This window comes from Cherax quadricarinatus, chromosome 77, assembly GCF_038502225.1.
Source record: "Cherax quadricarinatus isolate ZL_2023a chromosome 77, ASM3850222v1, whole genome shotgun sequence".
NCBI lineage: Eukaryota > Metazoa > Arthropoda > Malacostraca > Decapoda > Parastacidae > Cherax > Cherax quadricarinatus.
The window spans coordinates 1,743,923-1,757,877 of record NC_091368.1 but is presented as its reverse complement, the minus strand read 5'-3'; the positions used below and the strand labels follow the sequence as shown (position 1 = coordinate 1,757,877).

General features: G+C 40.9%; 1 protein-coding gene across 6 annotated transcripts in view; it reads left to right on the top strand.

The window, feature by feature from the left end:
• Positions 1-13,955, top strand: part of jus (julius seizure) — a 201,715-nt gene that overhangs the window by 170,033 nt on the left and 17,727 nt on the right. For 3 of the 6 annotated variants that reach the window (XM_053795974.2, XM_053795976.2, XM_053795973.2), the window contains exon 6: positions 11,025-11,230. In XM_053795974.2, coding sequence (XP_053651949.1) covers positions 11,025-11,230 — 206 coding nt within the window. Of the gene's footprint in view, positions 1-11,024; positions 11,231-11,842; positions 12,160-13,955 lie in introns of all 6 variants that reach the window. The other 3 variants (XM_053795977.2, XM_053795978.2, XR_008408991.2) reach the window with 2 other exon arrangements.

The window sequence follows — 13,955 nt, the reverse complement described above, 5'->3', positions numbered from 1 at the left end:
TTCTTGTCTAAACATAAGTACACACCATCCAGGCTTTTTCTGGTCTAAACATAAGTACACACCATCCAGGCTTTTTCTGGTCTAAACATAAGTACACACCATCCAGGCTTTTTCTGGTCTAAACATAAGTACACACCATCCAGGCTTTTTCTGGTCTAAACATAAGTACACACCATCCAGGCTTTTTCTGGTCTAAACATAAGTACACACCATCCAGGCTTTTTCTTGTCTAAACATAAGTACACACCATCCAGGCTTTTTCTGGTCTAAACATAAGTACACACCATCCAGGCTTTTTCTGGTCTAAACATAAGTACACACCATCCAGCCTTTTTATGGTCTAAACATAAGTACACACCATCCAGGCTTTTTCTGGTCTAAACATAAGTACACACCATCCAGGCTTTTTCTGGTCTAAACATAAGTACACACTATCCAGTCTTTTTATGGTCTAAACATAAGTACACACCATCCAGGCTTTTTCTGGTCTAAACATAAGTACACACCATCCAGGCTTTTTCTGGTCTAAACATAAGTACACACCATCCAGGCTTTTTCTGGTCTAAACATCTGCACCAGTAGCTTGAGTGTGATTATTCTGCCTAAATGATATATAGGAGGAGTCTTAAACACTGTAAGGATGCACAACCTGCTTCCCGCTGGTCGCTTGCGGCTCTCAGTATGTCATATAACAACCTGCTTCCCGCTGGTCGCTTGCGGCTCTCAGTATGTCATATAACAACCTGCTTCCCGCTGGTCGCTTGCGGCTCTCAGTGTGTCATATAACAACCTGCTTCCCGCTGGTCGCTTGCGGCTCTCAGTGTGTCATATAACAACCTGCTTCCCGCTGGTCGCTTGCGGCTCTCAGTGTGTCATATAACAACCTGCTTCCCGCTGGTCGCTTGCGGCTCTCAGTGTGTCATATAATAAAACAAAATATCGGGTTCTTGCGAGCATCACTCGGTTTTTAAGACTGATGTAAATAACTAACTGGAGACAGTACTGAAGAAAAGACACAAGCTGCGAGAAATGTTTTCCTAGGACAGCGTTTCGCACTCTGTAGAGGTTCATTACATCATGACTTGATTTATACTCCTCACAGAGCGATGCGCTCTCCCAAAGAAATTTTTTTTCTCAGCAACGCGTGTTTTTTTTTTTCAATTTGTAAACAATACACTGTACAGACTCTATTTACTTATATTTGGTGGGAGAACAAGTTGTGCATCCCTGGAACACGGAGCTTAATCTCTCTCCTATACACCTGCTTGTAACTTTGATATTAACAGATTTACCTTCTGATTTCCATTTGTGATACCTGGCTTTTCTCACACTTAACCCACAGTTTGGAGAGGAAACGTTTCTTTCCGTCCTAGACCATTATCAATGAGCTGATGATGGTCCTGAATGGAGAAAAACATCGTTTTAAAATCGCCTTATTATATTAGTTTTAATTGAATTTCCCAGCCACGGTATAGCAAAAAAAATCTCTACTTAATCCCGCTTTGTAATCAGAATCTGTAATTAATATAACCTTTCTGCCTCTGTAGCACTTTACATTATATTTTGGTGTTCGCAGTTACATGCTTACGATGTTCTCTTGTTATTAGTGTTGGTATTTGCTTCTATATATATTTAAACGTAGCATCAGAAAACCCACAATTAAAATAAAGAGAATAATTAATTTGAATATGATAAGTTATCTTATAAAGCTATTTTACATAGTGGTGTTTTTTATTTTTTGGAAATGCAGTTGAAAAAGTTTGCCCAAAATTGAGTAGTACGTATTATAAGGCCTTCCAAACGCTAATAAATTTTGGATTGATTTTTTAAATTGTGTTTGCCAGAAAAAAATCGCATTATATAGATTAGCTTTATAAAAGAACCTCCAGGTTTCTTTAATTTTGGGTTGAGGTCCTCCTCAGCTGATAAGCATCTCGAGATGAAAATCCACAGATAAGCTATTCATTACCTGTGTTTACACGTGGGCTTTCTTCTGGCACTGATAAGTGCTCAAAACACTCTGATACTTTATCTTAAATGTAGTATTATCTTCTCTTAAATTTTAGGATTTATTTATACTGCTCGGTGTTGTTTATTTGATTCCCTTATGTGCCCTGTCACTATTTCTCAGTGTCTTCTATGTGTGTCTATTATTTTGTAATGTTATGCCCTATTTTATGCAGTAAAACTGATGTCTTCTTCATTCAATTTATCTAATCTGTGTCTGTGTTTGTGTAAAAATCAGTTTCTTTGTAATTCATCAATTATGCCTGTTTGCAATTTTCCCATTCTTGATCCTCTTCTGCTTTCCTCTCACTGTCTCTCCTTATGTCTTCCTTTCCTCTCCTTTCTCTCCTCTGCCTTCCCTCACGCACTTCACCTCCTTGCAGAGCTCGCTTCAAGGAGAAACGTTCCGTCTTCAAATCGCGAAGGATAAACGTATCCAATACGAGTTCCGAAAGTAAGTTTGGGAAGTAGAGACAGGGAGAAAAAGAGAGAGATTGAGATTGAAAGAGAGAGAGAGAGAGAGAGAGAGAGAGAGAGAGAGAGAGAGAGAGAGAGAGAGAGAGAGAGAGAGACAGACAGACAGACAGACAGACAGACAGAGTATGTTGTGAAGTGTGTTTGTGCATGTCTCTGTGGCAACCTTGTACACTGGGGTTGACTACGAGATTGCTACTATGCTGATGAAAAAACACACATTGCAAAATATTTTTTCGGGAGAAGGACGCGGCATTTAGCTCTGTTATAGATTACCCAAGTAATAAAAATTGGTGATGCTATACACAGAACGAAACGGTGTCCAAAATAAATATTTCCTCTGCAATGTGTGCCTTTTCATCAAAATGATCTGACAATTGGATACGGGGCGTTGCTGTGCTTAATTAGCATGCATTTCAAGGGTATGGGAATGGGGGAATGAATGGGTGCCTCTTGAAGCACCCCTATTACAGCCTATTCACCCCTGTGCTGTTTTCAGCTGAGGCTTTCTGGCCCTCAGCTTCTTTCGCGTACTGCATAATTTCTTTCAGCAATGTCCTCCGATCATACATCTGCTTTTTGTTTTCACTGCTTCAAAAAGAATTTTTGATTAACGCGAGCTAGAGTTTTGGTGATGGAGATCTAGTATAAGACACAGCTACAGCTTTTTTTTTTAGTTTTTGACATGCTTAGAATCCCTCTTAGAGAAGTCTGTTACCCTCATTATGACCATCTGCTTTTTATAAATATTTTATAAGACTTATGAAATAATAATAATAATAATAATAATAATAATAATAATAATAATAATAATAATAATAATAATAATAATAATAATAATAATAATAATAATAATAATAATAATAATAACGAACAATAACAAGAAATAATACTAAGTATAACACTAAAAATAAACATCGTAGAACGTAAAATTAAATGAATATAATGAAAACGCACACAAAAATAACTAAAATAAAAACTACACCGTTATTTAACATTATACCAAAGAACCATAATTGTTGAAAATAGCGTCAATATTTTGATCTATGGTGTCGAAATTGTCACCAGATTTCACCCTCCAAACTCCTACTTATGAAAGGTTAATTCTGAGTTTTTGTTTTTGACGTGGTTGAAGGGCTTCTGATATTAGGAATAAACAGTATCCATCCCTTTCCTCGACTCACAGCTGTATACCGCCCATCACCAGGCATTAGGTTTACCATCTTTAAGAGGAATTATTTCTGAGGTTGATTTCCGTATCACAAGTCTGTTCAGTACGAATAACCCGCACCTAGGAGAGTGAAACTTACTTTGACGTTTCGGTCCGGTCTGGACCGGTCGTGTGATTCGTTAATGGTCCAAGTAGACCGAAACGTAGCCATAAGTTTCAGTCTCCTACGTTCGGGTTATTCGTATATTGTACCAGTCACTGTATTGTGCTTTTCTTTTTAACCTGAAGATTTGCTTCTGTTTCTGTATTCAAGTTAATGATATATAGAAAGATTTGTGTAAATTTGTGTCATGGAAAGAGACTTTTATTGACAGATTTTCTCAAACACATCTATATTGAGAGGATAAGCTTATGTAGACAGCTAGAGTAGTGAGCTGATTAGTCAAGTTAGGTTTATTAAAGCTCATTACTCAAATTTTAGACCTCTTACCTTTGGATTTCAATTATAATTTCTTAAAACGATGTATGCATTTCCTGGATTACAGAACTGGGCCTATCTAGTTATTGATGGGAAAAACGTCCTTATGGACGTTCTTCCTATCAGGATCAGACACTCTGGGTGTCTGATCCTGATAGATGGATGAAATGATAGACTATGGTTCACCCAGCACATGGGTCTTATTCATCATTATAGACACTTAAGTGTTCAACATGGGTCTTATTCATCATTATAGACACTTAAGTGTTCAACATGGGTCTTATTCATCATTATAGACACTTAAGTGTTCAACATAGGTCTTATTCATCATTATAGACACTTAAGTGTTCAACATAGGTCTTATTCATCATTATAGACACTTAAGTGTTCAACATAGGTCTTATTCATCATTATAGACACTTAAGTGTTCAACATGGTTCTTATTCATCATTATAGACACCTAAGTGCTCAACATGGATCTTATTCATCATTATAGACACTTAAGTGCTCAACATGGGTCTTATTCATCATTATAGACACTTAAGTGTTCAACATGGGTCTTATTCATCATTATAGACACTTAAGTGCTCAACATGGGTCTTATTCATCATTATAGACACTTAAGTGTTCAACATGGGTCTTATTCATCATTATAGACACTTAAGTGTTCAACACGGGTCTTATTCATCATTATAGACACTTAAGTGTTAAACATGGGTCTTATTCATCATTATAGACACTTAAGTGTTCAACATGGGTCTTATTCATCAACATGTCGATATTGTATAACATTAATAACATTGCAGCTCCTTAACCTGATGTTTTCTAACATCTCAATGTTTAGAATATTTTCTCTACCTTAACTCCTCATTCACTTCACATTTTTTTCAATGTTTATCATAACCATAAACATCTAAAGCCCTCAAATGTTTGCAAAATAAAAACTACTTGCACTTAATTGCACCTTAAAAAATGCTTTTGTAAATCCATAAACATTTTTACTAATAAATGATTTTATCATAAAATAAATATATTTTTTTTAATATGTAAATGTTTTTTTAATTTAAATACTTTTTTAATAACATCTAAACATCTATAAATAGCACCTAAACCTTTAAAATCCCAAATGTTTAAAACTTACAAACATTTTTCTCATTAACTCAGTGTTTATACTAACATTTCAATGGCTTTAATTGAGGAGACAGACGGAGAATTACTGAGACATTATTTATTGTACTAGTTCACGTACACGTTGGTGTACAGGCTGTTTGTACATGTTGAACAGGCTGGTGTACAGGCTGTTTGTACATGTTGTACAGGCTGGTGTACAGGCTGCTTGTACATGTTGTACAGGCTGATGTACAGGCTGTTTGTACATGTTGTACAGGCTGGTGTACAGGCTGTTTGTACATGTTGTACAGGCTGGTGTACAGGCTGTTTGTACATGTTGTACAGGCTGGTGTACAGGCTGTTTGTACATGTTGTACAGGCTGGTGTACAGGCTGTTTGTACATGTTGTACAGGCTGGTGTACAGGCTGTTGTACAGGCTGTCTGTACTGGCTGGCGTGCAGGCTGTTGCACATGTTGTACAGGCTGGTGTACAGGCTGTTGTACATGTTGTACAGGCTGGTGTACAGGCTGTTGTGCATGTTGTACAGGCTGGTGTACAGGCTGTTGTACAGGCTGTTGTACAGGCTGTCTGTACTGGCTGGCGTGCAGGCTGTTGTACATGTTGTACAGGCTGTTGTACAGGCTGCTTGTACAGGCTGGTGTACAGGCTATTATACATGTTGTACAGGCTGGTGTACAAACTGTTGCACAGGTGTTGTACAGGTTGTTGTACAGGCTGGTATTCAAACTGTTGTACAGGCTGGTGTACAAACTGTTGCACAGGTGTTGTACAGGTTGTTGTACAGGCTGGTATTCAAACTGTTGTACAGGCTGGTGTATAGGTTGTAGAGGCTGGTGTAGAGGCTGGAGTACAGACTGATATACAGGTTGTTGTACAGGCTGGCGTACAGGGTGTTGTACAGGCTGTTTGTGCAGGCTGGTGTACAGGCTGCTGTACAGGCTGTTGTAAATGTTGTACAGGCTGGTATACAGGCTGTTGCACAGGAGTTGTACAGGCTGGTGTACAGGATGGTGTACAGGCTGCTGTACAGGCTGCTGTACAAGCTGGTGTACATGCTTGTGTACAGCCTGGTGTACATGCTGGTGTACAGGCTGGTGTACGTGCTGGTGTACACGCTGGTGTATAGGCTGGTGTACAGGCTGGTGTATAGGCTGGTGTATAGGATGGTGTACAGGCTGGTGTATAGGCTGGTGTACAGGCTGGTGTATAAGCTGGTGTACAGGCTGGTGTATAAGCTGGTGTACAGGCTGGTGTATAGGCTGGTGCACAGGCTGGTGCACAGGCTGGTGTACATGCTGGTGTACACGCTGGTGTATAGGCTGGTGTATAGGCTGGTGTACAGGCTGGTGTATAGGCTGGTGTACAGGCTGGTGTATAGGCTGGTGTACAGGATGGTGTACAGGCTGGTGTATAGACTGGTGTACAGGCGTGTGTACAGGCCGGTGTATAGGCTGGTGTACAGGCTGGTGTACAGGCTGGTGTATAGGCTGGTATATTGGCTGGTGTACAGGCTGGTGTACATGCTGTTGTACAGGCTGGTGTACAGGCTGGTGTATAGACTGGTGTACAGGTTTGTGTACAGGCTGTTGTACAGGCTGTTGTACAGGCTGATGTATATGCTGGTGTACAGGCTGGTGTATAGGCTGGTGTACAGGCTGGTGTACAGGCTGGTGTATAGGCTGGTGTACAGGCTGGTGTACAGGCTGGTGTATAGACTGGTGTACAGGCTTGTGTACAGGCTGTTGTACAGGCTGTTGTACAAGCTGATGTATATGCTGGTGTACAGGCTGGTGTACAGGCTGGTGTACAGGCTGGTGTACATGCTGTTGTACAGGCTGGTGTATAGGCTGGTGTATAGACTGGTGTACAGGCTTGTGTACAGGCTGGTGTATAGGCTTGTGTACAGGCTGGTGTACAGGCTGGTGTATAGGCTGGTGTATTGGCTTGTGTACAGGCTGGTGTACAGGCTGGTGTACAGTCTGGTGTATAGGCTGGTGTACAGGCTGGTGTACAGGCTGGTGTATAGACTGGTATACATGCTGGTGTACAGGCTGATGTACAGGCTGGTGTACAGGATGGTGTACAGGCTGGTGTACATGCTGGTGTACAGGCTGGTGTACATGCTGATGTATAGGCTGGTGTACAGGCTGGTGTACAGGCTGGTGTATAGGCTGGTGTACAGGCTGGTGTACAGGCTGGTGTACAGGCTGGTGTATAGGCTGGTGTACAGGCTGGTGTACAGGCTGGTATACAGGCTGGTGTACAGGCTGGTGTTTAGGCTGGTGTACAGGCTGGTGTACAGGCTGGTGTATAGGCTGGTGTACATGCTGGTGTACAGGCTGGTATACAGGCTGGTATACAGGCTGGTGTACAGGCTGGTGTACAGGCTGGTGTACAGGCTGGTGTACAGGCTTGTGTACAGGCTGGTGTACAGGCTGGTATACAGGCTGGTATACAGGCTGGTGTACAGGCTTGTGTACAGGCTGGTATACAGGCTGGTATACAGGCTGGTGTACAGGCTGGTGTACAGGCTGGTGTACAGGCTTGTGTACAGGCTTGTGTACAGGCTGGTGTACAGGCTGGTGTACAGGCTGGTGTACAGGCTGGTGTACATTGGAATCTATTTTTTCTAATATCTAAATAGTTTCTTTAAATCTTAGAGCTTTTTTATTTTTTATTTTTCATATACTTTTAAATGCGAAAATGTAATTAATATCCAATTTTTCCACAAATGTCTTGATCATTACATATTTTTTTATTTAATATTTTTTTTTACTCTAATTTGGTACATTTACATTATTTTTACTTTCAAGCTTCAGTAAATAATATATGAAAATAAGCTCATTTTAATGTCTCAAAAAGCAGCTATCGTGGGTTAGTTTTGAATTGTTCCAGCCACGGTATTGTTGGTTAGCTTTGAATTGTTCCAGCCACGGTATTGTTGGTTAGCTTTGAATTGTTCCAGCTACGATATTGTGGAGTAGGTGAGAATATTTATAGCCATCGTATTGTAGGTTAATTGAGAATTGTTCCAGCCACTGTATTGTGGGTTGGTTGTGAATTGTTCCATCCACGGTATTGTGGGTTCGTTTTGAATGGTTGTAGATACTGTATTTTTTGATATTTAAGAATTGTTCCAGCCACCGTATTTAGGGTTAGCTGTGAATTGTTCCAGCCACCGTATTTAGGGTTAGCTGTGAACTGTTCCAGCCACTATATAATGGGTTAGTTAATTAGGTTTCATTTGCCTTATTAACCCCAGAGAGTTAGCAATCCTGGATAACCCAGGGAAGCCAATAATATGGCTTATTTCTAATCGGGTCTTCAGTTTCCTTCCCCAAGATGACATCTCCAGCAGTCGACTAACACCCAAACAACTATTTATTGCTAGGTGAACATAGGAAGCTGGAGTAAGATTAACATCCAGGTACCCACTTACTGCTAGGTGAAAAAGGGTCAGGAAATGTTAAAATAATTACCCACACTAGTTCCACCTCGTGTGATGTGCGTCTCCACTTCTCACAGTTCATTCTTTATAACTCACGAAATCGTAATGACACAATTGCAAACAAACCATACCACGGGTGGGGTTAGAACCCGCGATCAGAGAGTCATAAAACTCCTGACCGACGCGTTAGCCACTGGACCCCGCCCGTGGTATGTTTTTTTTTTTTTCATTCTTTATCCTTGCGTAAATATCACATAAATGTATAAATGTCATATATATCCGGGGCAGCCATACAATAGTGTACGATCAATTTTTAATTTTTACAAAAATATTTCAAAAGCAGATTATAAACACTATATTTCACATATGTAAAACATTAGAGAATTTATAATTTTATAGGATTTTTTTCTGTCCAACTTTTTAATTCAACAAAACATTTGCAAAAAAAATATGCATTTAATCTATTTCAAAGACCACAGACTGATAGTATAAACAGGTGACGTATAGACTTAATATTCCTCAAAGAGTCTATGGATTTTAAATCTAATTCACCAACCAATCAAATTCCAAAACTGAGAAGATATCAAGGCATCAGAGGATGACACTGAGAGTTATCAGGTAAAACTGACACCCATACACTGAAGCTTAATACAAAACTTCCCTTCATTATTACTGGCATTACACACAGACTAACGCTTGCACAAGGTCCCTTGATGGTGGTGAAGAGCTCTTAATTCAAAGAATTGGAGTTATACTCCACTTCCTTACATCAGACCGGATTACCTCCCATTCTCCAGGGTGCTAGTGTTGGAAAGCTGCAGAATGCGGCTTTTCAACAAATTCTACTGGGTTTTGTATAATTTCTTCCAAATAGTTTTTAATCTGTTTGTTATGTACATAAATTATGCTCTATGGGATTTATTTTTTGTAGTTTACTTAAAACTGCAGTGAATTTTTTCGAGGCTTTCGGAGTATGATTTTATTGAAGTTTTTTTTATTATATGGATCACAATTTTGATCACTATCATCGCACCAGACCAGGTAGTCAAGATCACACTGTGGGTCAGTCACAGGGTAAAGATATAACAAAGTACGGGAAGGTGTAAACTGATATAGGAAAAGGTGTAAGTTGGAGGCTTTATACACGCCCAAAGCAATCAAGACCACCTGACTACCTCCCAGCTATCACCACACATGGCTTTTCCTGTAACATGTAAATATATTTGTCAACATGAGAGCAGGGGACGCGACACCTGCACCAGAAAACTTTTGTTGACTTTACACAGGAGAAAAAAAATACATACTGTTCGAATCAAGTGTTACTTCTGTTTACGTGTTTGATTCTGTGATACATTCGTGTGCAAGTGTGTTTGTGTTTACTCACCTAAATGTGGTTGCAGGAGTCGACTCAGTGCTCCTGTGTGTGTGTGCGCGCGCGTGAGCCTAAACACTAACGATACAAAATTAACAGGCAACACTTCCATAATGTTCACTCCGTATTAATTAACTAACCCAGATTAACAGAGACATTTATTAACTTCCAGCAACAGTACAGATGTGTCCTACATCTCTACAAAGATGTCTCCTGTAGATATTTCATCCGAAGATGATGTTATATTCTGATGCAACACGCACTTCTCAGTATGTTAGAGTAGTGAAGACTGTAAAAGCATCACCACTCATTAGTGTCTAGTAGAGCACTCGACAGCACTTAATGGCTCATATTATTAAAACTCTCCTCCGGGGCAGACCGATTCATTGTGCTAGTGATTCAGAAATCTCACAAAACTAAATTTCAAATGTGTCGAAGTTTAAGCAGCTCGTTTAATGTTTAATGTAATGTTTAGTAATAACAATTTTTCAATATTGTTGTTAAATCTGCCCAGAGAAATTTTAATAAATGTGGTCGTCTGCACTCATGCACACACAACTGGCAGCTTGTAGTTTCTTGGGCCCGCACGTGAGTCTTGGGCCCAAATCTGTCTTGGTGAGGACATAAAATCAAAACATTTTACATCCCCTTTTTGTCATTACCGAACAGGTTCCTAATGGATTCATAAATGCAAGATTCCCTAAGTTTCGTGCAAAGTCTCCAATACTTTCTATTGATATTTTTTTTATGTAATAGTCCTCTAGTCCTTTGCAGATTTCGACGGAGACGCTCTTCAAAGAGCTGCCAGCAGAAGGGACCACAATGGAAGTCATCTTACATCAACAATATCTAACGTCTTCTGTGAGACTCGTTTCGTATTTCGTGTTAGTGGTGTGTTCTCTAATTACCTCTGAGAGCTGATGGTGGTGCCTCCCTTGCAGGGCCCGCTTCCGCGAGACCCGATCCATCTTCAACACCCCCAACCCCCGCCTGATGAACGCCTCGTTGTTCAAAGACAGTAAGTTGCTGAGTCCTGCCCGGGGAGACCGTCGGGGGTCAAGGGCCAGCGTGCGTGTCCCGTCAAGGGCCCCCTCCGTCACCTCCGTCAACGCTGCTTCCCGGTCTCCCAATGGCTCTCTGGCCAAAGGTTAGAGTCGTTGGGGCGTGGCCAGTCCCTCACAACATCCCTCCCACCCTCACTCCAGTCACCGCTCCCTCCACGAGTTACCCTATGCTGAATGATAGGCAGCAAGAGGGGGTTTTGGGAGCCCCCCCCATACCCTCTCACTGCCACATACACCCAGGGCACTCCGGAGTGGGGCGACTGCATATTCAAGCAGTTGCTTCTGCTTACCAGAGCAGTGCGTGATCTCTACCACTGACGAATGAAATTTTTGCATTATGCATTTTTACTATCGGCCTTTTTAGACAAAGTCGCCAGGTCATGAACTATAACTACTAAAGTTCCATTTCTTGAATGCCTTACTATTGGCTTGCATGCCTAATATAATCACAGTAACTTTTCTAAACCCAGTCATGGAATGTTTACAATAGAGAATGACCTTTAAAAACAAAAAACAAAAAATCATAGTCAACTGCTCTAAGTTGTCACACACTTGTATAATCTGTGGTGTCGTCCTTCCTTCCCCAACCCCTCCCTCGTCCCCATCTTTCCCCCTACTGTGCCTTCCTCAACACACCACCACCATCCCCCCACCCCAACTTCTCCCCACACGGCCGCGCGTGTTGCCGCCCGCAGTAGCAGTTGCTGTATCATACCAGCGCCTGCCCTCCCTGGAGTCCCCATAGATGATGCCGCCCTCCACCACTAGACGGCGGTTGTAGCGCGGCGGTTGCCCAAGGGAGGTGAAACCAGCGCCGCCACAGCCGCCGCCCTCCCTCATAGCCGCCGGACCCCACCCTCAACTTCTCTGTCCTTGATAAAAACTTCTCCCCCGAGACATTCACCAACACTTGCACAAACAAGTTGCACCGCGTCCTTAGTAATAAAAACCTTAAGGACTTGACAACTTCTTTGGGCAGGACACAAGAGGTCTTGAGACTGTTGCTGTTTGGGTGAGTTACTCCTCATGGTGAGTTCTCCCTCACTCTGTACGTCATTGGAAACTACCACGTAAAAACAAGACGTAGGATTATATTATCATAAAAATTCAAGACCATTAAAGGCTATAATAACCCCGGTATATATAGTATTAATCAAAATCTTTAAAATTAATTTCGGTAAATAATACAAATTAATAATTTGAGTTTAATCAATATACATTATCAAAAACATTATTTAAACAAAAGAATAATACAGTATTAAATCAAATACTTTTCCAAATTACAATAGAAAACAACTCACAAATAACCCGCACATAAGAGAGAGATAAGCTGATGATGACGTTTCGGTCCGACTTCCGTGTCGGACCGAAACGTCGTCATAAGCCCCCCCCCTCTCCTATGTGCAGGTTATGTGTGTATTGTTCCAGTCACTGTATCGCAACTTTCTTGCTCTTGAAGAAAACAATTACCTTTCCATTTTAATAACAAAAATAGGAAGATTTTCTTCTAGCTTCACGTGTCAGTACTTACGAAGTTACCAAAATAAGCAAAAAATAACTCATAGGGGGTCTGACCCACTGAGTTACTGTGAGTGGAGAGTTAAAAATGACGTACAGAACTTACCACGGCACTCCACCACTAAGCCAGCACGGCCCACTCCTGCATGCCCAACCTCCCGGTAAGTGGATGGTCTGTTTTAGCCTGCATGACTCCTCTCCCACCTCTACCACACCACCTGAGAGCCACCTGTGCAACACGAGACACGCAATACACCAGCTGAGACACAGCCCTGCTGGAACACCACATCGACCTGGAACTTCAGGGAGACATGTAACATCATTTCAATCTTAGAAGAGACACCCGTATGCTCTGATTAAGTCGCCAAGGAAAAGTTTCGCCAGAAATGGGGTTTTTATGTTATATAACTAAAAGCTTTCAGTGGAAAAAAGTTGAAAGTTCCCATCACCTTCAAAAAAAAATTACTTAAAAAGCCACCCTCAGAAAGTGAAAATACTTTGTAATGTCATGGTATTTAATTTCGTATAAAAATATTAACCTATTAAGATATTAAATTTTTCGCCAGTTGGGGTGAAACGTTCCCTTGATAAATGTCTTCATCAGTGCATATGTTTATATTTTGACTTACAGGTCATCGGTATCACCATACCAGTGGTACCAAAGGCCACACTTGGTGGGGAAACTACATTGTTCCACCGTTTCTTCACACACGAATATAGCACACGAATGGACACCAGATCGGCATGAATGTTACCACACTTTTTCTTACTGTTCTGCGCTGAAGAAGATAACACCAGTGGTAGTTAACGTAACACGCGTGTTAACTAGGGTTGATAAAGCACTCACAGACGGGGGAGGGGGTTGAAATAAGTAGAGAGAGGGGGGGGGATCAAGCTTGGGTAGAGAAATAAGAGCTCTGGTAAAACAAGTGACAAAAAACACAAGCTTTTGTCTACTAAAGAACAAGAGTGGGGAAAACGATGCACTAACATGGTAAAATATATGTACCCGAGAGAAAACATGTATGTGTCTCTAAAAAAAAAAATGAAGCGAAATAGACACGCAAGTTACTCCGAAAAAAAAACGATGGAGGGGGAATGAACACAAACCTGTGCCCAAAAAACAAAACAATCTCTCTTCAGTGTTACAGCATCTGTCTGAGTGGGACATTACCTTCCTGTGTGGTGTCAGGAATACAACGAGAGTGAAAACATCCCTCTAACACTCTTACCACGATCAGAAAAACTGTTCATTAGGAGTCACTGTGTCTTACTTTTATGTAGTTAGCT